The sequence below is a fragment of the Poecilia reticulata genome, linkage group LG14, assembly GCF_000633615.1.
Source record: "Poecilia reticulata strain Guanapo linkage group LG14, Guppy_female_1.0+MT, whole genome shotgun sequence".
NCBI lineage: Eukaryota > Metazoa > Chordata > Actinopteri > Cyprinodontiformes > Poeciliidae > Poecilia > Poecilia reticulata.
In genome coordinates this window covers 2,765,405-2,791,797 of record NC_024344.1, presented here as the reverse complement: position 1 = coordinate 2,791,797, position 26,393 = coordinate 2,765,405, and the positions used below count along the sequence as shown (strand labels likewise).

General features: G+C 37.0%; 1 protein-coding gene across 1 annotated transcript in view; it reads left to right on the top strand.

Annotated features, from left to right (window-relative positions):
• The window catches only part of nsg2 (neuronal vesicle trafficking associated 2), a 31,434-nt gene extending 5,737 nt beyond the window's left edge, over window positions 1-25,697 (top strand). Inside the window, exons 3-5 of the mRNA XM_008426954.2 lie at window positions 5,441-5,551; window positions 21,817-21,927; window positions 24,247-25,697. Of these exons, the coding sequence (XP_008425176.1) occupies window positions 5,441-5,551; window positions 21,817-21,927; window positions 24,247-24,438 (414 nt within the window). The 3' untranslated portion in view covers window positions 24,439-25,697. The remainder of the gene's footprint in view (window positions 1-5,440; window positions 5,552-21,816; window positions 21,928-24,246) is intronic.
• Window positions 25,698-26,393: the final 696 nt, after the last annotated feature.

Sequence of the window (26,393 nt, the reverse complement as noted above, 5' to 3'; positions counted from 1 at the left end):
GCTTTTTATGCTAAYCTCTCAAAGCTTGAACATCAAAGTCACATGTTTTTCTGTATTCAGAAAAAATTGCATTTTCTGTTCTTTCATTCACGCTTTTCTCATAACAACTGTTTTTTTAAAAATCCTACATTAATCCTTATTATGCTTGCTTTTTTTTAAGGAGAATAAAAATATCCAACTCTTCCAGTGTTAAGTGCTTTCCAGCTGTACTTGCTAAAAATGCTGTGTGCTGCTCAGCAGGTTATGCACATGTTTTGGAACAAAGCTGCTAGAGATAACACTGAAGCTGTGACAGAAACCTGGAGCAGTAAACTAAGCAGACTGTGAAATAATAATTAGAAACATGCTTTAGCACTTCATACAGCCAAAAGGAGGACGCTTAATCATTTTTGGAATTGCTTTTCAGTGTTATTTTGGTGTTAAATTCTTAATTTATTTTGACCTTAAACATAAAAAAATTGGAATGTGCTCCTAAAAGTAAATCCTTGGAATAAAAGTCTCAGTATTGCTGAATTCAAGGCGGGTTTTTGGACATAATTTAGGAAATAAACAAATTGATTGTTTATCTGCTTATCTGAGACTGTTGTTTTAAATCTGCCCTCCAAAGCTTACAGGGATGATTTCTGGCTCACATGATCAGTCCTGGACCTCATGTCACCCATTTGGTTCTGAGCAGCTTTACACACACACACACACACACACTGCCTGTGGAGGGCTGCGTTGTAGCTGCGGTTATGTTTTCTCATGGTCGCTCTGTTCTGTGTTTAGATAGTGTGTAACCCAGCTGAGCTGCTTTAAAAGCTGCTCCTACTCCAGGTTTGTGCTGCACTTGTATCCTAGCTGTGCACTTAGAGGCTGATTAATTCCTCTGATACTGGGAGAAGGCAAACTGCTGCTTTTATTTTCCAGATCAAAAAGGCGCACCGTGAGAAGCCAACAGTGCTTCAGGAAGTATTCCTGAACGTTACTAGTCAGATTTAAAAATGTAGAAAACATTTTACACTAAAGAGATGTATAAAGACCTTTAAAATTAATTAACCTGAAGATGTTCTTCCCCATGCATTTCAATCCTCTGTGTAACGTGATGGGCAAAAATAAGGTTCCTTACCCTGTCCTGTTTGTTGAATTATTTTCAGAAGTAATAATTTAAAGCCATTTCTTGATTTTTAAAAATCAATCAACACATGATTGCAAATCCAACATGAGTTTATTTGCCTTCGTGTGGAAATGCATGTACGATTATGAGATCAGGCCTTCTTATCCGTATTTGCTCTGAAACATGACATGTTAATATTTACGTTCTGAGCTCCTATCAAAGAGAAGCAACAACACCAACGTCTGTTTGTAGTTCTAATCAAATAAATATGACAACATGAAAAGAGCGGCTGATTAAACATTAATCATCTTTGATTAAAATATCACTTGATCCTCTTGGAACTTGTTTTGCAGTGCTTCAACAAAGAGAGATTCCATTTTTTCTTATTTATAAAACATGTTGTTTATACCTTTTATTCATAAGGAAACAAAAGAATCCAAGATGCCAAGAAAAAAATAAAAATAAAAAGCTTGTCTGCAGCTGTCTTCCACACTGAACCTTGCCAAAAACCTACACTCCCACAGCTTGCTCTCCAGGGATTACAGATAAAACGGCAATCACTGCTGCTGCAGTTCTGAGGAAGAACAGACTGGAAAGACACACAGAAAGAGGAATTCTGATGGATTTCCTGCAAGAAAGATCAAAACTGAAATAAACATATAAAGATAAAGAGTTTTCTTACAAATGTAAATTGTTCTCATGTTTATTCCACATTCTCTTCTCCACTTATTCAAATACACAATTGAAACGTTCAAGGCGTTTTAAAGGAACATCTAAATATTCTTCATCAGCTCACTGCATTGAAACACAGAAGTAAAAGTATTAATATCCCTTCTGCTTTCACGTATTTTGCTATGTTGCAACCACAAATCTATTTTGTTGCTATTTTATGTGACATGCAGATACAAAGTAGCACATACTTACTGAAAAGAAAAAAGATGCATGGTTTTCAGTTCATTTTTTTTTTTTTTTACAAATAAAAATATGAAAATAACATTTAATTTATATTCAACCTTTTGATACTTTGTAGATCCGTATCTTGCAGATAGTAAATGTCTGTTTAGCTATGCAGATATCCAGGGACTGAAATCTCATCTCATTAGTCTCATCCAATCTTTTGCTAAATGGTTTTAGTCAAATTGCAAACAGGATCTTCATGTTTCTTTCTATAAACTGTGGCTTCATTCTTGCCATTCTTACATAAAGATCATTCAACCTAAATTGCAAATCTATGCACGTCCTCCAGACATTCTAAAGATCTTTTTGGGTTTCCTCAAATATCTCCTTTCCAAGCCTGTCAGTTTAAGTGGGCAGCCCTGTCATCACATTAAAATGACCAATTTGTGCATTTATGTTTTGTGATTCAAGATTCTTGCATGTCTTTGGGTTAAATCATGCCTTTCTAAAACAAATTGAAATGCATCTCCATTTCTTACAGAGAAACATTTAAAGGTCACATGCTTTCAAGGTTTTTAAAATAAACATTACTCATGAAAATTAGATTCTCCAAGGCTGAAGTGTTGCTTGGAGAATCATTAACCTACATTTTCTTGATGTCAGTCTTGCTGGCAGGGGAAAAAAAGAGCAGATAGTCAGCAGCCGTGCAAGAGATGAAAAGACAGGTAGGACAATGATCTGTAACGCAGCCAGTGTAAGGCAGCAACATCAAAAAGGTGCAGCCTGGGAAAATGAGGAGGGAAGCATTGTAGTGATCGTTGTTTGTCAGATATACATAACATTATTGAGCCAGGAAAGTGTGTAAAAATATCAGAAAAAATAACTGAATTTCTAATATTGTTTTCTTGTTTTGAATCCTCACATCTTGACACACCTGATAAATAAGACTGCATGTCTTCATTAATGAGGGTAAGATAGCCTTCTTTTGTCCTGATGTTGTCCACCATCATGGACGAGAGCCACCTTACATCTATGGGTTTGTTTGCTGTTCCTGTGTTTTTTCTAATCCCTCTAAAAATACCCTGCTTTCGTATTTGTGGGCCAGCTTTTCAGGCATTGGTTCGTGTTTCAGAAGGACCCATTTAGGATGAGATTAATGGTTGCAAATTAAAGGTTGCGTTTGGGTGGATTTAACTTCTGTTTAGGAACCAGCTCCAGTATTTCTCTCAAACTGCAGGAATTCTGTGATTCTTGGAATCTGTGTCTTAAATTAAGACACATGTAGACGAAGAAGAAGTAAAGAGACCATAAAGAGCAAATCCTACAGGAGTAATGATACAAGCTAGAGCAAAAAAAACTAAAATAAAGATATATTTAGGAGGCAAAACACGGGGAGTAGCACTAAAACGGTGCAGATACGTTTAATATTTCAAGTTATGTGGCAGTGTAGTTACTGTTCATCTTCCAAAGGTTTTCTTTTATCTACAATCAAATAGAATGTTTTTCTGCAATAAAAACTTAAGTTGAACTTTGGCTCCCTTTGGTACTTGTCTAGTTTAGGCATTGAATGGTTGCGTGGCACTTGAACAAATACTTCTCATCCAAATGAAGGGCTTCAAACTCTAGTTTTGAACATATATTTTATTAAAAGTCTTGGCATAACTTGATGCTACCATGCCTTTATTGGAGTTGTCTGGTTCTCTTCAAAGCCTGTTTATTATTTTGATGAAGTAAATCTAACATTTCATTAGATTTGTTTGGATTTTGTTAGATAAAAATATTACTACACTATATAGACGATTTACTCACCTTGCCCTCTAGATGTTTGAGGCCGAAAGTAAAAATAACCCTTTGAGACTAACTAACTCTGAATTAGTTGTTCTTCTTCAATTAAAATACAGTTTCAAAATCTTTATAAGGCTTTTATATGGGGAAACAAAGTAAAGTATTATGTAAAAATAGCAGTTATGAGGTGTGGCATAACACTAAAGTTATAAAACTCTGAATGTAGATTCCTGCAATGAAGCAGCAGAACAGCATGTTGTTAAAGACGTTTTTTTTCTTTTACAGATTTAAATGAAAACACTTATTCTCCAGTAAAGCTTTCCTAGACTTTATCCAGCTAGTTAATTAATACAGATGTCTTATTATAGCTGTTCATTTAAAATAGATGTAAGAATATTTACAATATCCCATCAGTAGTGTAGCTAAATGTGTATCTATATCTCTATATTGTATATAAACAGCAAAAGCTGAACTAAACCCACAACATACATGTGCTCAGGAATGACCAAATGTAATTAGTAACTTTAAATATGTCTTTTGACTTTGTATGCTGAAAAAAGCTTGTGTTCATGAATTGTTGGTTTTCGGAACAAAGTGGGACCCTTCTAATGAGAGATAGTGGTGCTGGTGGCTAAAGACGCGTGAAAATGAGCTAAAGTTGATTGATAGCCACTTCACCGGGTAATAAGAAACAAAGGGGTCAGACGTGGAGGTGGGGAAAATGTAATGAAACGGCATTAACCCCATTGTGTTTGAAACCTGAAAGCTCTGAGCATTTTGTTGTGAAATGACATCAAGAATGAGAAAGTTGTGATAAAAAATTAGACATTAAAAATGGCAAGCAAGGCATTTGTGCTGCTACACCGACAGCCGCGGGGCTTCTGCGCCTTGGGAGTCCGACGAAACGCGCCGCATTCACCTACTGCAGCTTTCAGCTTTCAGATAACAGCATTGTGGAGCAAAACGAAAGCTTTGTTGTTCAGATAGTGGAGTCGGTTTGTGTGCACAGCAGTTTCTGGCTTTGTCTCAAAGTGACAGTGAGCCGCTTAGCAGCAGCACAATCAGCCACAAGGACACTGAGACATTGGCCTTGTTTTTCTTTTTTTCCTCCACCCCATTTCCCTTTGCTGCGTTCAACATCTCTTACCCCAAATCTTGGGGATTACTATCCAGGGATTGCAAAACAGCAGCTTAAACACTGTGTCCATTTCAGGATTGCAGTGGGGAATTTTCATCATCTATAATAATGATGTTAATTATTGATAAATGTTCCCTGATGTCACATTTCAGTCCTTTCAGTAAATGAAAGAACACACAAGACAAAGAATATTGCACGCATACTCATACTTAAGGGCAAAATTAGAAAGACAAGTCATATTTTATAAGTGTGGACAGAAGTCATAGTGCATACTTTATGCAGACCAGGATTTGAACCCATGACCTTCAGCAGTTTATGTCTTATAGTTGACTCACACTTACTGCTAACTTGTTGTGTTTCATCCAAAGTCAAATGTTTGTGCTGTAGTGATCATATTTAATCCATGTTTTTAATGTGTTGGTTTCTAATAGCAACATTTCTGAGATATGAGGAAGTGTCACTGTACGAAAAGCTTGAGAAAAATGATGTGTGTGTTTAAATTTCCTGTTTTGTTCTTTCTTAAGGTGGTGGTGAAAACTCGGACAGAGTTCCAGACAGAGAAGAAACGGCTGAAGGTTCCCAAGGTGGAGGAGTTTACTATCAGCTTCACCGACGGGGTTTCAGAGAGACTCAAGGTAATAAACATTCAGTTTTATTGTTCTTGTTCTTAAACCTTTGGGATTACAAAAAAATATATAGTGTGTTGTTTTCTCCTACAGCAATCAAACTGTAATAACTGAAATAACTAATAAATAATTAATTGCAGGTCTTTAAGCTACAGATTAAACTATGAAGGTCTATGTACAGATGTTCCACTCAACCAGCTGCAGCCATGTGTCTTTAGGCCAGTCTGATTTAGTTAAATTTGAAATGCAAACTCTTCAAAGAACAGCATTTTTATTCCAATCGAGGAAGAATAATTTGTTTACCAAGAGTTCACCATCTACTATTATAAATTAGACGTGACTGTCTCAACTTTACAAGTTGACTGTGAAGATTATGGCATGAAAATGAGAGGGTTTGTGTTAAACATGGTTTCTTTTTCATGTCACTGTCATGTCACCTAATGTCGACTGTAATAATGAGGTTAATCTTTGATAAATGTTCCCAGATGGCACTTCACTGTGAATCTGTCCTCCCACGATTGTCCTGATTCCTGTTGTTAAAACATTTTAACCTATTTTAGTTGTAGACACCCATAAGAACGTTCTGGTTATCATAGGAAACTTTGCGTTTTAGGTAGAAATAAAGAGTTTTGAAGGAAAGAGGCTTTCAAAGCGGACCTTGCTGCACCTTATGGTCTTGTACTTGCATCTTGAGGCCAATACGGTTAGATATTTATTAGGTAGGTGCATCAAATTATGCTATATTGAAAGAGTGGGTGAAGTGCGATGGTGTCGTAGTCCAGGAGAAAGATATTGTCTTGAGTGAGGAAAGGAACAGTCATGTCATTGTGCTTACTGATGAGTTGATATTTAGTATATCAAGTGTGTATAGAAATGGACTGAACACACAGCCCTGTGGTGCTCCGGTGTTGGTGGTGACAGCTGTACAGAGGAAATTGTGCTTGAGATCATTGAACCAGGTGTGGAGGTTGAAGTGGTTCAGATTCTGGTGCAGCTAAATGTATTAACGCATCATATAAAAAAAAAAAAATAAATAAATGTTAGCAAAAATACACACTTCTGTCTTGGTTTCTCTGTACTTATGTGTTTTGCAAATCATATTTTTCTCTGTTTTACATCTCAGTGGAAAAGAGAAACACATGTAACTCCAGCACTGTGTGTGTGTGTGTGTGTGTGTGTGTGTGTGCGCGTGTGCGTGTGTGTGTGTGCGTGAGTGTGGGGGTGTGCGTGTGTGTGTGAATTACACAGTCACTGTTCCACAATGTCTGCATGACCCAAAACACTGTCTGTTAGGTCTTTCTGTCGTCACGGGAGACCAGAGAGATCTCATGTTGTCATGGCAGCAAAAAAAAAAACCTCCCTCCATGGCAACCCCAACAGAGAGCAACGGAGGAATAGTGTGTGAACAGAAATGTGCAAATGTGTAAATGAAAAGTGTAACTCTGATATGAAAGGTGTCTGTTAAAGACGGAGAGGGAACAATTAGAAAGAGGGCATAAGATATGTAGAATGTGCTGGTGGAGGGAAAATGAGGCCGTTTCAGAAATATGCTTCTTTAATTATATCATTGTCTAGTTATTGTAGAATTTAAAAAATATGTATTTTTACTAAAAACTCCCTTTCAGAAAATAAAGGTATGACCACGTTTGAGAAGCCTAGTATGATGTGAGGCGTTGGCATGACTCCTTAGAGCCGTTTTTCTTTTAGAAACATTATAAATGCCTCCATCTGTTTTACTGTTATTGGCCTCAGAGCTATAAGAACAATAATATAAAAACACCAACTCTGAAATAACAGCAGCAGAGCTGCATTACAAAGTAATATTGGTCATAAGACACTAAAGATTGCAATGTGTGACTTCCATGGATCCATTGGACTGGTTGCTATATATTTTGACTTATCTTGTGATGAATGAAGTTTCAATCGACCTTTTCAGGTCAAACCTTTTTTTTCCCAAATGGTGCTTTTTAACCACAAACAGGGTTTGATATGCAAACAGCAGTACATCAAAAAATACCCTAAACTGTTTTTTGTAGACTTGTGAATACAGCATATTTGTGGTTTTAATAAAAAAGGGACTGATTTGAACTAGGATGCATAGCAATAAATATCAAACATCCTTTTTAGGAATTACTAGGTGGACAGTTTTTTGGCCTGTTTTTGAAGTTTATTCTGTTTTGGATAAACTTCCAGTGGAAGATTGCCTAATTCCAACCGTGGATTAGGCCATCTTCTCTGCCTTGTTGCACCACATCCATTTTTGTTTGGCAAAAATGCATTTCAGTCTCTGTGATTTTGTGCGATGTCTCTTAGTTTTTGTTTGCTGAGCTGAACCGTTTGCTTCGCTTGACAGACGGAGCTGATTCTGCAGGCACAGAAACATCCACAAACGTAGTTCACAGAGTGACGCGCGCCCTTCTGTGCAGAGCAAACATTTCCAGTCGAAATGCTTGCATGCACATCTTCTCTCTCTTCAAAGTCTTGCAGATTGTGTTGATGGATGAAGAGCTCAGATTGTGAAATGCTCTTTAATCTGCCCTCCCTCTCCGCCTTGTCTCCCAACACTTCACCCGGCTCCTGTGTCTGTCTTTTCACTTCAGATGTATCTCTGCTGGCAGGACAGCTTCCTGTTTTAATCTTTTTCTGTTTAATTCCCCACTGGAACTGTTACAGTAGACTTTTACTTATAAATGATACGTCATTTTTGCTGACCTTAACCACTTACTATAGCACAATCTTCCATCACAACCTTTAAACCTCTAAAAAATTGGTGTCAAAATATAATAAGAAAGCCATCCAACTTTCTTCTTATCCATTTCACCAGATCCATTCATCCCCAGTTCCTGTTTTTCACAGTAAAACTTCTCCTTATAGCAAGCTGAGCTGTCATTGCTTGAAGAGTCCTTACTCTCCTCCTTTTCATGATCCATAACGGAGGACAGTCCCCTTGATTCGTCCCTTGCCGTCTGTCTCTACTCCTCTCTTCGTCTCTGTCCCTCTTGATACTCCCAGCAGGTAGAAGCTGCTGGGAGCTTCTTTTCTTTTCTCTCTAGGTATTTTTTGTTCCATATGAAGCTTTAGAGGAAACAATTTCCCACCTTTTTAAGAATCAAACATTTAAATTGAAAGCTTCTGAATTTCCTGGCGATCAGATCAAACTGAACTTTCAGATTATAGTCTTTCTGAAAGACTATAATGACTAAACGGGTTTTACACGGTTCAAAGCAGATATTTACACAAAGACTGCATAAATCTCACTGTCTAACAATATACATTTATTATTTCAGGTCAGTTTGGATTGACAGAAATATTTCTGTTTGCTAAACACAGAATAATGAGGTTGTCGATTTGTTAACATACTCTGAGAGTACTATGCCTTTAAATCTTTTGGGAAAATGAAGATAATGATATCCTAGCTTTGCAAATGTTGCATTTCATTACATTTAATTTATTCCTTCTCTAATTATTTTCTACATTCATTTAAAACTCATCAGAAAGCTGTAATAAAATCAGAAAATATATAAGGGAGGTATTAATGATCCTCTACAAGTGTAGTTCATACTTGGATATAATTTTCACACGCCTGAAGGTGCCTCATTCATCTCTTAAAACAATCCCTTGGAAGGCATGTGGATGTTCGGGTTCTGCATGTGGTGGGATGCAAGATGTTCGCATCAACCAGAAAACAAAAGCTAATGACTTGTGAAGCTGCTGGCTAAGAGTGTCATCATCCACAGCGAAGTAAGTAGCATTATTTGAAAAGCAATCTTAAAATCAAATTACAGTTTGTAAATGCACTGAGGAACAAATACGTTTATTTTTTGGAAACATGTCCTATATTCTGAATAAACTAAATTTAAAGTGTTTAGCAATAATGGCCATCAATGGAGGACAATAGATGAAGTTAATGGACTTTACAAAATAAATAGTATCATGAGCAAAAAGATATTATGAGACAGATGAACAAGAAAGTCCATAGTTTGATTTATTAGTGAGAAAAAAAGGTGTTTCTTTCATGTGAGGTAAATATGTGGCTTCGACAGAGTAATCAACAGTCTCTGTGGCTGACAGTTTACAGGACAATACTATGACAAAACCGCAGTTCATGTATTTTGCCTTTAAACTAAAAATCCTATTTTATTACGAGAAACAATTTACTACTTGATTGATTAAGAAATATCAACATCCATACACACTGCCTTATATCTCACAATTAAAGTCATTAGTTGTAGTTATTTTAGATTATCACAGTTTTACAACTACATGAAATTTGTCAATTAGAAAATTAAATGAGTAATAGAAATAACACTCAATGAGTAGAAAGGAGGAAAGAGATAAATTTAATCTAATCTGGATTTTGAGTGGAAATTATAAGCCAGCATGACCTGAATCCGTTGTTGTTTTTTCACCATTGAGCCAACTTAAGCATTTTCTGGCCATATTCTCAGCTCCTGCAGCCTGTGGTTGAGAAAATATTGAGCTATTTTTTTACAGCCCTATTACACACTGTAACCCGCTAACAAATACAGGCAACCGCTGAAACTAAACATCCTACATCAAACGATTAAATAGCAAAATGCTTCTTTGTGGAATATTTGATTGGAATTCACCTCCCAACCTTTGCTGTTTTTTTCCAGACTGCTGACTTTCCCCTGAAGCAAACGTATAAAATTGTGTTTCCGAAGCAGGAAAGCAGCACAGGGTCGGTGCTGCAGGGCAGGGTTTAAAAGATGCAATTGTGGAGGTTTTGTGAAAGGCGGATTATACTTGTACTTTACTTCCATTTCTTTTAACTGTGACCAAAATCCACCATATCTACACACAAACACACACGTGTCTTTCTTAACCTCTCTTTTAAATACCACTTCTTATGGAGTCTTGGCTTTGCAAATGAAAATATTTGTTGCAGAAATTAACCTTACAATGTGAGAAGTGCTGAAACGCACGCACTTGACGTTCATACAAGAACTTACACATTCACCCTTCATTTTACATCCCTGTTCACCTTTCACTACCAAATCAGACACACTGGACACCAGCAGAAGTTAGTGAGGCTTTGCAAGTAGCAGCCATCTTCCAAAACAATTATCCAATTATTACCTTCACTTTTACCTTCAGATAAAAGCTTTTCTGCAGGCTGCCGCCTCCACAAAAGGCCTTCTCTGTTCATCAGGTTGAAGGTAATTACCGCTGTAGGTTGGAAACCGTACACATTTTCCAGTTCCACGTATCGCGCCTGCCTGCTCTCTGCGGATGACTAACAGTGCACTGATTATAGGGAGTGTTCAAAGCCTTCATTGGATTTCAAACACCCACACTGATGCACACATGCGTACTCTCAAATGAACAATAGAGGAAAACAACACCACTAGTATTACTAGGATTCAAATTGTTCAAGCAGAAACTGAACTTTAGGGGATGTTTAAGAACTTCTGAGGATAAGAATAGCTTTCTGTTGGTTCCGTAAGAGAAAAATCGTACTTCAAACAACTGAATTTATATGTTCAAAAGCACATATTTCTTATTTGTTTTACTGAATCTGTTTAAGACATAATCCAGAATTTTCTCCAGCAGATACCTAAATGAGAAAAAGATCTCTGAATATTTGAAATATTGGATTTCCTTAACAATTTGGACAAATGTATTTCTTGCATCTTGTTCTTTTAGAATTGAACATAATAATGGGAGGCAAGAGAAGAATGAATAATGTAATAAGAGAAAAGAATGAAGGGAAACAAAATCYGAACTGTTTTGTAGGTGAAGCGACTTGGATTTATGGATAAATGAGGATATTTTACTGATACCAAAGCCAGAAAGTGTGTAAGAAGAAAGTGGAAATGACGGTAACATTGGTTATAATGGTTGTGATGAAACGAGGAGACAGTTGCAGTTGAAAATGTTTTAAATTTTTGAGGTACAAAAGTTCATACATCTGTTGCAGAGGGTAGTGGAAAAGATAAAGAGAAACGGTGTAAGGGAGCTGAATAATCTTACTAAGTCTGGAGATCATGGTATGTGAATTTCCTTCAACAGACTGGATGAGGGAATCATAATAAACAGATTTTGTACTCAAAACGTTTTTTTTTTGTATTTCAACAGGTTAAAATTATAATTACAAATATTTTCAGGGCAAAACATCTTAGGAACATCTCAAATTGAACATGTCATTATGGTCAAGCCATGTTACACATGAAGAATTACTTCAACATTAAGGTAGTTTTTCCTTTACAATATTGTAGTCAAACGTCAAATTTGATTACCTTCACTTCCTCGTCTGATGATCTGTTTACTGCTGTCTGCCACTGAAAGGCGGCAGGAGGAAGGGACACCTGGACGGTGCATTTATTGTCGCATGTAATGGATTTTATTGTTGCATTGGGCTTTTCAGTATCAATTGCTGGTGTCATGCAAAAAAGTAGCAGTCTACCAAAAATGGATCACGCACCATGGGAGATCACACAGCTTGTAAGCTGCATTGTAACTCGCAGTTGTTTTCAGTTTAAAACGGATCCACAAATCTGACGTGGAGGAGTGAAAGTATGTAGGTCATTGTTGAAAGAAAGTCAGAAGAATTCATGTTTTGAAGTTTTCCACAAGCCATTTAGGAGACACAACAAACGTGTGGAGGAATGTGACCTTGTAATATAAAACCAGAAATGCACCTGTTGCCGAACATACAAAACGATATGAATGGCAGAAAATTAGCACTCTGAACAAAATCCCATGATTGAAGCACGGTGATGGCAGCATCATGATTTGAAGTTAGCAGGGACAGGAACCAGTTAGAGGTGATGAGAAAATGGATCGAGCTCAATACTGAAAGTAAATCTATCCCATACTGCATTAGTTTCATGAGTAAATTATCAAAGCTTTATAAACCGTGTTTGCCAATTTTATCCACATAATGTTTTTTTTTCTCCATTTAGGAAGCATATTAGAAATGTATGCATTAATCTTTAATCCAAAACAACATTCAGGAGGGCAAAATGTTCCTGACTGAGAACTGCCAACAATGTAAGTGGAAACATGGAGAACATAAACATGACTTTGGTCATTCAGACTGATAAACCGAAGGAACAGAGTGAGAGGTCATGGCGTTCCCTTTCCTTTGCCTAAATCTTTCACTTTGCTGCTCCTGTTCTGACAAGCTGAGCCATGGGAGCAATTAGGAAACGGGCTGACTGCAGAGGAACGGTCCGACCTGCCACTTCTTACTCCTCTGTTGTTCCCTCTTACTTTAACATTTGTCCTCACAATTGATCCATCCCCTGTAGGTTAGCTCCAAGCTCTGCAGACATCAAATATTTACATTTTTAGGAGAGAACTTGAGATGAGTTTTAAAGCCACAAAGCAAATATTTACAGCCACTTCTTCATTTTCAATTTGGTCATCTGTTAAAACAAAAGATTAGTCAGGAAAAGATGTTTGCTGTTGGCACATTTTACTGTATTTAACTTTGAAGGTTTCACCATTCCTCAATTTAAACTGTGAAAAATATGCAGTTGGGTGTTTTTAACTGCTTACCGTATAATCTAAAAAAGTGCCAAAACTATTTAAAGAAAACTTATGAAACATAGTCCAAGGAAAAACAAGCTTTCTGGTGAAAAGGTGTAAGCACAACTTTAATCTCTGGGCCAGTTATAAAAAATTTCTCCATCTAACAGAAATAACTCTGTGTAGGTGTGTTGTTGTGTAATTTCCATCAGCTATTCCTTTCTGCAGCTCCACGATTCCTTAATATGTAGCATTTTTTATAACTGTTGCAACTGGTTGGTTTTGTTATATTTGTGCACCATGTTGCAACAACAGGACAGATTTCTCCCACTGGAGACTAAAGACAAAGAGTTGAACCTTCTAGAATTCACTGGCTGTGATTAAAATATTATTAAAAAGAGAAATTATAAATGTCTCAACATATATGCATAAGGATTATAGGTGCATCATATGGAAAACATATAATTGTGATACCATTGCTCAATATTGGGGTTGCAGTATTTATAATTAACCCACATTTTCCTGACTCTTCTCTTGTTTTCCTTCATCACAAGTTTGTCAAATGGATAATGTATAAAAATATACATCATATCTGAGCATCCAGGGTAGTCGGCGCCTGTCCAGCAGGCATAAATAATAGAAGGATGCTCATTTGTCTGGCAGATCAAAATGTGTTGTTTTTATATTTTCAGTCTCTGATGAGTATCATAATTTAACCACTTAACTACATTCTGATTGTGTCTCCATCAACTGTCTCCAAGTAGAAATATCTGGCTCTTTTTATCACTTCTACTTTTATTTGTCATTTTTCATTCCTAAGCACTTTTCTTTCCTGAAATTATTCTGACTCAGCTATTGGGCTGTCAGTGCTCAGTGGATTAAAGGGCGACTTTCTGAAATGGTTTTCTGAAGGTTTGCTGAAAAAGCAAATGGTGTTAGTGCCAATAGCTGCTTCAAAAATGAGCATAATAAATAATATTGGGGGGAAAAAAGAATGTTAATAACCAAAAGTGACAAGTAGATGTACTGTAGTTGTTGATGACTGCTATATGTAAAGTTCAGAGTCATGGTAGGGAAAAAAAATCATACTATGGAAATTTGTATTAAATTTATGATTTATAAGGTACTGAGTATGCATGAAAAGAGAAAATAGTTTGGACTTTCATTCATTTGCTGTAGTCAAAGTGTTTTATGCACCAAAATCTCTTCTCTTTCTTCCTTTTAGGTTAAGAGTAAGTTTTTATGAACCACTTAAGATCTTGGTGTTTAAGAGAAAAGAATGGATTTCTGGGTTTTGTGGATGTTTGACCTTTAATCATTTTGCAACTGTTTGTTGCAAAACGTTTCCTGATTTGTATTTATGTCTCATTTCTTCAGTCCACCTGCTGCTTGTTTACCCCAAGAGCACATTCACCTCCAAGCAGAGACTCATTGTGACATTGTGCATCGCCGCAACCTTTGAAGTTTAGTCTCCATAGAGACCTAGGTTAATTGGGCTACATTAGCATAATTAGCAGCCATCTTCTGCTGAGCATGCACTGTGTTATTGGACCATGCATGTTTTGTGAGCGTGTCCTTTAATGACAAATCTCCCAGCAAAAAACAATGTTGCAGTATTAGAATACATAATGGAGATCGTCCCCACAATTGATCAAAAATAAAGATGAGGAATGAATTCAACTTGACCGAACTTTGTTACATTTTAGAAGAATGGAATTTCTTTTTTTTATTTATTGAAACCTTCAACTAAAGACTATGAGAAACAATTTTGAGATAATCATTCAGAATCAAGAATTGAATTCCTGATTAATTAATCTAGTATTTATTTACTAATGATTAAGCTGAGGAAAAGTAACCCAGAAACAAATGCAGAAGACAAAGGTCCCACTCTAACTCTACTCTAGAACTACAGATTAAAGAGAAGTTTAATCTGTAGTTGTCCTCTCTTTGACTCACTGAGGGGAAAAAAATGTAGAAAAGCCTCAAACTGTGGATGTCCTTTGTAAAACCACCTTCACTATTTTCAATGCTTACATCAAACTACATAATCTACAAAAGCAATCCTCCTGCTCAGTCTTTTTTGACACTAATATTTCATAATTTCTGGGGAATATTTGGGAATATTTTATGGATCTCAGCGAAATGCAACTTTATTTCGGTGATTGTGAAGTCAACCCCTGAGATTATCCATGTATTTTTCACCAGTCTTAAGATTTCATAATTATTTTAGAGTATATTTTGAAATCTAATGACAGCACAGGAGTGTTAATAAAAGTTTTTTTTCTGGTTTCATCTAAAGTCCATTGAGGATAAAAACGGTTCATCTATGGGAACGGTCAGATCTAAGGTGTCTAGGTGCCTTTAGAAAACTTTCATTAGAAAAATCTGACATGCAGTAAAGTATCAAATATAATCCTAACTTTCCTTAAAAATAATTTTTTGGGATTAAATGAAGGCTGTGTAAATCTCCAGGAAAAATAGGCCACATCCCTCTTTTCCTCTGGTGTGCAGAATTTAAATCTCCCTGCGCAGCAACGTGAGCTGCTGGATTTTATTTGACATTGGATCAAATATGTTTTCATTATTTTGAATTGAATTGACTAGTAGATGAGTGTAATCATCAGTTCCTACATGAGTAATGTTCTTTTTACAGATACTAAGAATTTCAAATTCTTCTATTTTGTTATTTAATAATAATCTGTGGAATCTAAAATCCTTACTCTGTCGAAAGCTCGTTCAGATTAAAAAGAAAATCCTGCCACTCTTTCTCTGCTGTCATTGCGAAGTGGTGGGGGATATTCAACCTGAAAACTTCAAGTGCAACTTCTGGATAGGCACAGTCAGAGTGAGGAAGATTATATTTGATCATGCATGAGCAAAATTAGGCTTTTTCAGTTTAGTGATCCAAGCATGCACAGAAGTTAAGGGGTTTCTTGAATCCTAGGGATCTGTTTGCATGAAACAAAACGGTTCTATATTAGGTTAATTCCTTCACACTCAATAAAAAACACATTGTCTTTTGGTGTGAACGGAGTAGCCAGTTGATTTCAGACGAATCTGTGCTCATGTGCTGACCTCGGCTGACCTTACACCCAAGCAGAATCTCGAGTTTCCTCAAGTTGACATTTTAACCAATCCGTGTTTTCATCAGAGACACGATGCGTCTCGACAGTGGAGTGTTTGTACTTTGCTGCCTGACTACTGTAGCCGTGCTTGTGTCAACCGGATAAGCTGTCCTCGAGAGCCCAAATCCCTCTCCAGAGCCTCCTTGACATCCCTCCAGCCTGTCTCAGATACTCGGCTCACAGGCAGCGGTCTCCCACAACACTCTGCTTTGTGACTCGTCTTTGTTTCGGCAGACTGAAAACAAAACAGAAATTCTCTCTTTGCTGAGAATGAAAACCTGAAACACAGGAGAAAAATAAAATCAATAAAGGAGAGAACTGTCAAGGTTCATGCACAGTCTTGGAAAGTCTGAAGAAAACTGATTTTTTTTTTCTTAACGTTTCCAGATCTGGATTAGTAGGGAAAAATGAACTTTAGCAATTTCATTTCCAAGGCTTGATTTCTCATCTTCACTGTTCTAAAGAACAATAATGCTTAACAAATCGTTGATTTGTATTTAAACACAATGCTTTCTCTTTGATTTTAACACTGTTCATGACAGTATTGGGTTTTAACTTACCGTTTCTTAAAAATTCCCCAAAATCTTTATCAGAAAACCTGTAAATCTTGACTGTTTGGACATAAAACCAGCATTTCCACAGTCTTACAAAACAGATAAGTACTAATTGTAAAGATAATTTTCTCACATAATGCCACCCAGTTGGAGAGCAGAGTTTGCTCATTATAACTTCCTTTTTTCCCTTCCTTTTTTTTTAAACAACTGCAGTGAAGTCATATCCCTTCTGTATTTTCATATTAAGCATCTTATCCAACAGCAGACATCATCATATTTAAAATGAGTGTTTATTACTATGCTAGTTGCTGAACTTAACAGCCTCTGAAATGAAAATCTCTTTGACACAAATTGTACTGCTTTCATTTTGATATTCTATCCACATCTGTCCAATTATGAATGACTATTAACTCCTCAAAACAAGATAATCAAATAGAAATGTGTTAAAATGTTGGTGGAAACTGTTCGTTCTGGGTCTACATTCAATCAATACCACAACTGTTGTCCAGAAAAGGGTGATTGCTGGTGAATTGATATTGAACCTAAATTAGGTCTGATTGCTATAATTACCTTTTAAAAGGACATTGTGCTCATAGTCTGTCTGCTTTTAGATGTTGAGTCAGAGTAACATTCTGGCCTTTGCCTTAACTTGGTCAATCTCATTTAAGCTCTTCAGTTTTGTTTCTGACAATGAAAGGTCTGATTTTATATTGGCTAAACATAAAAGTCCAAACATTTCATTTCACATCCAGCTAATATATACGTAATGCATTCTTATTTTACAAGCATGCAGTGTTTTGCAGAAGTATCCATGTTGCTTGAATGTTTTCACTTTTTACAAAGGTTTTTGTTGAAATTTTGAAATGTGTTATTGTCAATAGGAGGTAAATTTGCGTCAGCATTGTCCTCTAGCTTGCCTTTCTGCCTGTCCACACTTCACAGCTGCAACCAAAAAATGAAGCAATCTCCATTTACCTCTGGATCTCATACTGTCTGCCTTTCTGTTGTTGGTTTATTGTCTTTGTCTCCTGCTCTTTCATATCTCACTTTGCCTTCTCTGTCACTCAGTTTATCAAATAAGTTTCTCTCTACTGTCACACTCCCACCTTTCTTTTTCACCTTTCGCACAGCCGCACACACACACGCACACACACACACACACGCACACGCACACTCTCTTGTTCCTTGAGAGAATATGAGGAGGTGTTTGCTGCTCCATATGGCCCGTCAGCTTACAGCGGTGAAAGCGTGGGTTGTGCGTTGCGTGCTATCGCACGATGTTATTAAGAAAAAAAGAAAGCCAATCATATGTGAACTGCTGGTGAAAACTGGCTGTGAAAAAAGCCATTTAGAAAATGCCTTTGAACTTTTGATTTATCATGAAGCTGTAAATAATTCAAGCAGAGTGAATTTTGTTGATAACACTCACTAGGATTTATAAAAAAAACTGATTCACACTGAGGTAGTTTAGGGAAAAAAGGCAGGTAGTGAATTAGTCTATAAATCAAGTTATGACTAAAGCTGAAACAAGGAATGTATATTAAAAACAAAGAAAATGAGATGCAAAAACTGTTTAAAAGATTTATAGAAAAATGCTGAAATGCGAGTACTTAAAATGCAGTTCATTATTTGACCATAAATTAGCCGTTTTAATGAAAATCTGTAATTAAGATGTCTAATTAAACAAACTGCTCTTTCAGGCCCCTTTAACCAAAAAGGTTAACAGGGTTGTAACTTTTAGAACATAATCCAGGAGAGGAAAGAACAAAATGTATCCATCAACCAGCTGTAACAATATGGTCCAGGCCCAAGTTTCTGACTGAGAAGTACAAAAAAATCCTACGAGTTGTTCATGAGCCAAGGACAGAGAGTATTTACAAATACCTGGAATTAGGAAAACATCTTCCACTTGTTGCATTTTTCAAAGTCTCCAAAGCTCTTTACACCATCATTGATTCATTCATACACACATTCACACACACAGGGGTAATCTACACTGTAGCCACAGTCATCGCCAATGAATGGGAAAAGACTCCACACCTGAAAAAAATAACTAAAACAGCACTTTGGAGTTTGTTAAAAAATTGCTGGAGTTCATTAAAACAAGTCAGTGGCCCACTGGGAGAATACGCTCTGGTCATATGAGACCAGTATCAACCACTGTGGATGTTGTTGCAAACACTGTATTTAGGGTATCGGCATCACCCCAAAAGCACCAAACATTGTAACATTATGAGAGACGTGTTCTTCAGCAGCTGGTGCTGGCAGACTTTTACGTTGTTTCTTGTCTGATTAGTGCACACATTATGTGCTTCCACCTGCATTCAAGACAAGCAAACTGTTATCTGTGATGCTCAGTAAGTAGGTTGTGTTTGTGGCGATGGAGGTGTTGGTGCCGTGAGTGACGGCACCATGGGAAATAGTTTATGATTCTGTTTCCAGGCAGTTTTCCTGTATCTGTTTTTAGTGTTCCCCTGGGTTTTGCTCCTATATATGGTTTCTGCTTGGTGATACTAAATGTGTCCACTCTCTTTGTTTTATCCTGAAGAATAAAACAAGGGGCCTGAAGATTAATGTCATATCGTGCATGGAGAAAATAATCTCTGAGCTGTGCTGATGCTCTGACAACATCCTTAGGTTTACAGCCGAGTTCAGTCGCGTCATGAATAATAGAGAAAGGTCACATTTTTTATGGATTTGTGCTCCACATGACCACAGCACCATCAATAGGGAATTTTGAGCAACTATTTAGTACAAGTGGTGAAGTATGTATGAGGTGTTGCTTCGACTGAAGGTGCAGTTAAGATGAACATTGATTTTAATGTTAAAAACAGTCACCGTCTCCCATCTTTAAATGCCATTAAATACTTTGTAAAAAATAAGGTGGTTTTGTTTGTGCTGATTGTATAATATGCTACGTTTTTTTTTTATAAAACAGGTACTGGAATATGATTGAAAAATAATACTCAGAAGGCTGTGGGTGGTCTTGGTATTTGGCCAATATTTGACTATTTGACATAAACACTGCAAATATATAGATGAAGTCAGATTAGGTTTATTCTGTTCTACTTGTACACAGACGTGAATAATCTCCCCAGTCATTTATAACTGGAGGCTTTATTTTATGTGTCTAAGCAAAACACAGACAGTAAACACTTCTGCTGCGTCCTCAGTGATCTGAGAGGCTTTACTATAATCCCTCTTCTTAATAAGACATTTAATTTCCATCACTATCGATCGATTCAAAAGAAGCTGTTGAGCGGGTCTTAATCAGTCACTTCCCGTCTGCTGTAGTTTCAAAAGGCGGGTCACAGTGACTTTAAATGCATCCTTTTAACGTATGGCACTGTGTGATGTGGGGAGATGTAATTTTGCAGGAGTGTCAGAAGCAACCAAGGGTGAGAGCCGTGTCCCTCAGTTGACACCGGGTAACAGTCACTTAGCGTGCATGTCCCTGTCCGCCCTCATAACACTGCTGGAGACTGATGATCTTACTTGTGTAATTGCTCTGACATCTCACTGTGACAGATTGTGTGCAGAGCAGTAATGCGAAATGGCCGCAGCACTAGTCAAGGATGGAAAACAGAACATTAGAAATATCCAGCCATGCATGGAAAATTGGTTTCTTCAGCTGTATTACAACCAAAATCTGAAGTCGCATTTTATTTTTGAGGATAAGAAAAAATGCAATCATAACTCAGTACTGCACACGTACCTACAGCTATCCTTTGAACTTGATTTGCATAATTTTAATTAAATGTTCACTCTAATTTATGAAATCAGGATGGCATGTTGAAAATTTAAAGGGACATTTCCCTTTTTAAAATATAGCCAACAGCAGCGTTATCTTGTCTACCAGGGAAAATAATATTTTACACTGATAGGAGTATCTTATTTTGTGGCATGACAGTCTAGTCAGATTACACACTTCCAATATTTTGGAAATCCACCACCGACCTGTCAAAATAGACAATTTCTTTTATAGTTACCTTCAGTAAAAGCAGCTCAAGTAGGGTAAAGTTCAAATTTGAGGAAGTCAGGCTACATGCAAATGATGTTGTAATTTACAATAATCTATTGCTATAATTGAATATTACTGAAAAGTTACTGGAAATTTCATTTCAGTAGCTAAATTCACAAAATGAAGCACATTTTATAGATCATTTACAAAAATTGTTTTCAAACCTTTAGGATTATTCCACTTACAGCAAATGAAAACGTGGCATTTAAGATTAGACTAATACAGCAAACCATTTAAAAACGTATAGACATGTGGCCTTAAAAGTTATTTAAGCCCATATCTAACAAATAATCCTTGAATGAAGAGATAATATATTGAACATGACTGTATAAATTTGATAAAAAATAAATACATTTCAAGTTATTGCTTCCTTATTTCCTGACTTATTTTTTTGCAGTCTCGAGAGGTACACGAGTGAATCTAATGTCATGTAGTTAAAGTTTTATTATTCAAGTGAGTACAGTAAGGAGCACATCTGTATGTCTGTAAATAGTCTAAACTGGGCTGTTAGAAGTGTACTCCAGGCGTGATTGAAGTGAAAGGAGGGATAAATATGTGAAAAATCACCATATGCAAACTACAAAATACGGCGGTAGAATCTGAGATAGTCTGTTTGTGTTTTCCAAAAGCTTTGCCAACCTTGTTAGAGTGCATGTTTTAAAGGTGGCTGATGCTCATCATGTGGTATCACTGCATATGCAGAGAAATCCTGCAGAAAAATCAAACACAAACAAAATCAAAACAAGAGGATTAAAGAAGATGTAACATGTCTTCTGATTCACCTCAGTGATTTTATATGTTGTATTTCACTGAACCATGTAGTGTTAATAGAAACAAGGTAGTTTCAAACCGTATCCCATCTTGAGATATCCAGCAGAACACCTGGCCTTCAGGAGCCATTGACCTCAGTCAGCAGCATCTTACCATTTATAATGACAGCATGCAGACACACTCCAGTGCACACACTCCAGACACACTCCAGTGCACACACTCCATTTTTCTAACTGTCTTGCATATACACACCAGATCCGCCGTCCTGCTCTGACAGACACACTGACCATGTGTCTGTTTCCCCTCCAGGTGACCATTCTGATCATCCTGGCCTTGGCCTTCCTCGCCTGCATCGTGTTCCTGGTGGTTTATAAAGCTTTCACTTACGACCACGCCTGCCCAGAAGGATTCATTTATAAGGTAAGAGCTTTGAATGATCTCTCAAATGTTAGGCATTTTGAGGTGAAACATGTAAAGAAAAGGAAAAATAGAAGCAACATCACATGCATGTCAGTGACTTGAGTGCCATGAAATGGAAAGGAGGCAGTTATGTTGCTCAGTTTTAGTTCTGGTTTTTTTTTTGATACATTACTCATTTGATCCACAGGATTTTTTCAATTTTGAAAATAAATTCCTTGGGAAAAAATTGTGCATTGCCCAGATTTCTGTCTTCTTTTTTGGCATGCTGTTGGGGACATTACTGTTCTCAGTATAGCGGTCAACAACGCAGCAGAGAAAGAAAACTATGTCCATTTCATTTGGAGAAGAAAAGCAACAGCAGGGCTTGTTTTACATAAATACAGTGAGGGAAGATCTGCTGTTTACTCACTGCTAATTTGTTAAACGTCAAGGATAAAAACCGTTTTCATATTCTGGTCAGAAACCACCTTCCATCAAGTTCTATTCTTTTTCTCTTCTTCATTGTATAAACTGTAATAAACTGTAATATCATTACTATTGCTCCCCAAAAGTGAAAACTGTACATTTGGACATGAGGACATGACGTATATCAAACACTTGGGTCTAAAAACAAGCTTCCTAGGAAGGTTGCAGAATTATCCAGGCAGACCAAAGGATACATCAAACCAGTGTACATCATCAATAAAACTTACCACAGAATCAAGACACGATGATTTTCTTCTTTGTTGAAGCGTACCTTAAAAGTCACTTAAGCTATGGTAATTTGTCAAGCTGTACTTGTAGCTAGCAGAAGTGTCCCTGAGCAAAGCCCTCAATTCTGTGCCCTTGACTTTCACCATCTTTCCTTTGTCACCTATCTAAATAAAGAAAAAAGGGTGAGTTCAGTCCCTTATGAGAGCAGATAAAAAAACTACTCCTGACCTACTTTTGTATTCAGAGGTTAAGTTACAGGAGGAGACTCATGGTTTCTAGACAACCAGAGACTTTCTTATGACCTGTGTAATCAGGTTTAATTTACTAAACAGCCGCAGACTATTAAATCTGCAGCCAGAAGTTATTATCTATAGCTATAGAAATTGCAGCCCTGTAGCTGCTTTATAATAATCAGCATAAAATGATGGATTTCTATATAGGCTGAGGTGAAAAGAAAATAGCTCTCAGATGCAGCATTGTTCAACAATTTGTTGCAGTAAAAACTGTTATTTTATGGTGTCTGAACGGATGTAGAACCAAGTTACTGAGCCATGGAGGAGGTCACCTTCCAAGTCCTTCAATATATCCTGGCTTTAATGTACAAAACATTACATTTTAGTCCTTTGTTAGATTAAAGCCAGAATATCGAGGGAGAAAGATTGAAGTTTCTCACTAATCCTGACCTCAAATCCAGTAAAGCTGCCATGCGTTTAAAAATAGCAGTTGTTTTCTACATAGATATATCTACAACATTTCCTTAGTGCTTGATTGCATAACATACAGAAACTAACACGACTGTGATTGGGAAGGACCCAGATGCAGAGCAAAACATAGGTTAAAATCAAGCAGCATTATTTAATCAAATAACTTACAAGAACATAAATGACTGTCCAAGAACCCTGAACTAAATGGAAAAAAAAGAGTAAAACCAATGAGGAACTTAAATACTGAGGAGAGACGGAAATGACAAAGCAAACCAGATGAATTGATGAGAGACAGATGGGAACCAGCTGAGGCAGAGTGAAGGCAGAGGGAGTTTGGGGGATGGAAAACTACCTGGAGCAAACTACCAGACTGAGGGAAGCTGATTGATGAACACTGGGGAAAAACTGAGACTTAAAGAAACTGACAATCAGCTCTAATCTAAGAAATCAAAATCCAAATGTACAAAGAACAAAATGCAAGAATAAACTAAGAAACTAAATACAAAGGAATTAAAGCATATGGCAAGACCTTTTGCATAATAATGAATACGGGGGACTGAATAGAATATGGCAAGACCAACAAGGAAATAATCAAAATATAAACACTGAAGGAAATGTGCAGATGAGATGTTAACAGTTCATCTTTCTGTTTGTTTTGGGCTTAGTAGCTGTACACTACATCAACTTTTGTCATATTTATCTTGTAATTTTTCCATATTTATTTCAGCTAGACAAGCAAACGTTTATCCGAGTGCCACCCTAGGCAACCTTAGAGGATTGCCCACCCTTGCACTATAGTAATGGTAAATCTGTTGAAATGACATTGGAACTGATGGAGGAATTGGTCCAAATTAGGTGCAGGGAAGAAATACTTTGATTTAATGCCTAAATATGCTTCTTCTTCTTCTTCTTCTTCTCACAGCATAAGCGGTGCATCCCTGCATCACTTGAGGCCTACTATGCTGCTCAAGATGCCAACTCACGGGGTCGTTTCTACACGGTGATCAGCCACTACAGCATGGCCAAGCAGACCACCTCGCACTCTGTCTCCCCCTGGCTGCCCGGAGGGGCAGCAGGCCACGAAGCTAAACCTCTGAGTGGCGAGGGCCACTGAGTTCGCTGAACCAATGGTTGCCAGATGTGAACAGAATCACATGAACAAAAACTTAATAAAAACAAAATTAAAATGAAGGTAGATTAGTATGCAGAGACACAGACAAGTTGGTAAATATTTAGAACCGTAGACAAAAGAAACAACAAATATAGAGTAAAATCCTGCATGCAGACATTGATTCAGCGTAGATTTTAGGTCATTTTTGGTCATTGCAACAGCAGTGCTTGAACAGAAGCTAACAGAACTTCTTTGTTCTTGAAGGTATTTCCTTTCTCGTCTAAATGAAGTGCTGGGAAGTTCAGTTCCCTTTAAGTTGAGCTCTGTGGACATGCAGGGACATGAACACGCGCTAAGACATAACCTGAACATGTCTGCCCACCTGTATGATCATTTTCATTAGGAATTAACTTTGAGACCCAGTTAAAGTTCATACATGCACATGCTGCCCACTCATTGCTCTTTGTACTCTTTCCTCTAATTTATTACTCTGTTTTATTTTTACTCTAATTTATAAATGTTTTGTAAGTGATTGCCATAAAGCCACCAGTTACAGCGAAATGTCATGTTCCTTTAGTGTAGATTCTCTCTTACTCTTGTTTCTCAAATGTTTTGAAGTATTACTGTTGGCACATATAATTCCTGTTTTCTTTATTTTTTTAAGTTGTATTCAACAAACATTTCTTGTCCACATCTCTGGCTTTGCATTTGAAGAAAATCTCTTCAGCCTATAAGCCACATTCATACCTGCTCCAGTTGAAGATCATTTATGCGTCTATTGTTGATGTTTGATAACTTGTACACTAAAATCATAATTTTCAGTGTTCTGTGCCATAAATCCAGCCATCCCCTAAAGTGTACATACATTTTGCATTGAGCCTAGCTTTGTGTGTATACATCGTAGTAACAGGTTATATTTTCTGATTAGATCTCTGAACATTTTGCCTCTGCTGCAAGGCTTGTAGTTTTCTGAAACATGATGTTAATGTTTTAAAAATGAGGTGTGCTGTACATAACTGTCTCTCGCCAAGACTCTTCTGCTGTGTACTGTTACCTTCATAGATGGGCTTCAACTGCAGCTACATTTTATTTGTGTAACGCTTCTGTTCCCCACAATTTGTGACGTTGGATATGTTGTGAAGAGCACTCCAGTGAGATATTGTGATGTCGTTAGATGTGCTGATACCTGACGTAATTTCTCAGTGTGCAACCTTGTCCCTGCTCTTTGTTTGAATTGAGAATAAAACAAGCTGTGACCTGTGTTGAGCGTCTGTCGGTCCTATTTAATGTTTGCCTCTAATGTAGCTCCAAGGTGATCAGCAGTGGCTGTTTTTTTATTATTTTGCTACATTCAAATTAAATTCCTCCTACGTGTGTTCTTTCCACAATAATGAGGATTTGTGACTGACGCAGAGAGAACAAGGAAAATGTGCGTTTAATGTCTGCTGGATGTTTTATTCATCCACACAATTCTCTGGGAACACAAGATAAGGCCCCTTTTTTGACTTCTTTCTTAATTAGACAGGTGAAGCCATCAGTTTTGTGTTACTTTCACTGCAGTAAAGCAGCAAGAAACTCAAAAGCTTTTAGAAAGAAAAGCAAATACAGGAARGACAAATTCCTGATACCATGCTCATTCTCAGTTTAGCATATTTTAAACATCATAAATAGTAGAAGCATGAGCAGTGACTACATGTTTTCTCCATTTTTGTTTGGGCCATAAAATAAACAGCATTTTTTTGTTAAAAGTCCATTTTTATTTGGGGTTAGCTAATATTAAAATTGTCTATGAAAGTGAATTTTTAGTGTTATTTCCTATAAGTAAAGAAAAAGACTCACACATAAACCTTCAATAGAGATATTCTAAACCCTCAAGCTTTCTCCTGCTTTTCAGCAACAGCAAAACGATTCAGTTTTGCCCTTTTTTCCTCTAATATTCACAGCCTAACAACCATGCA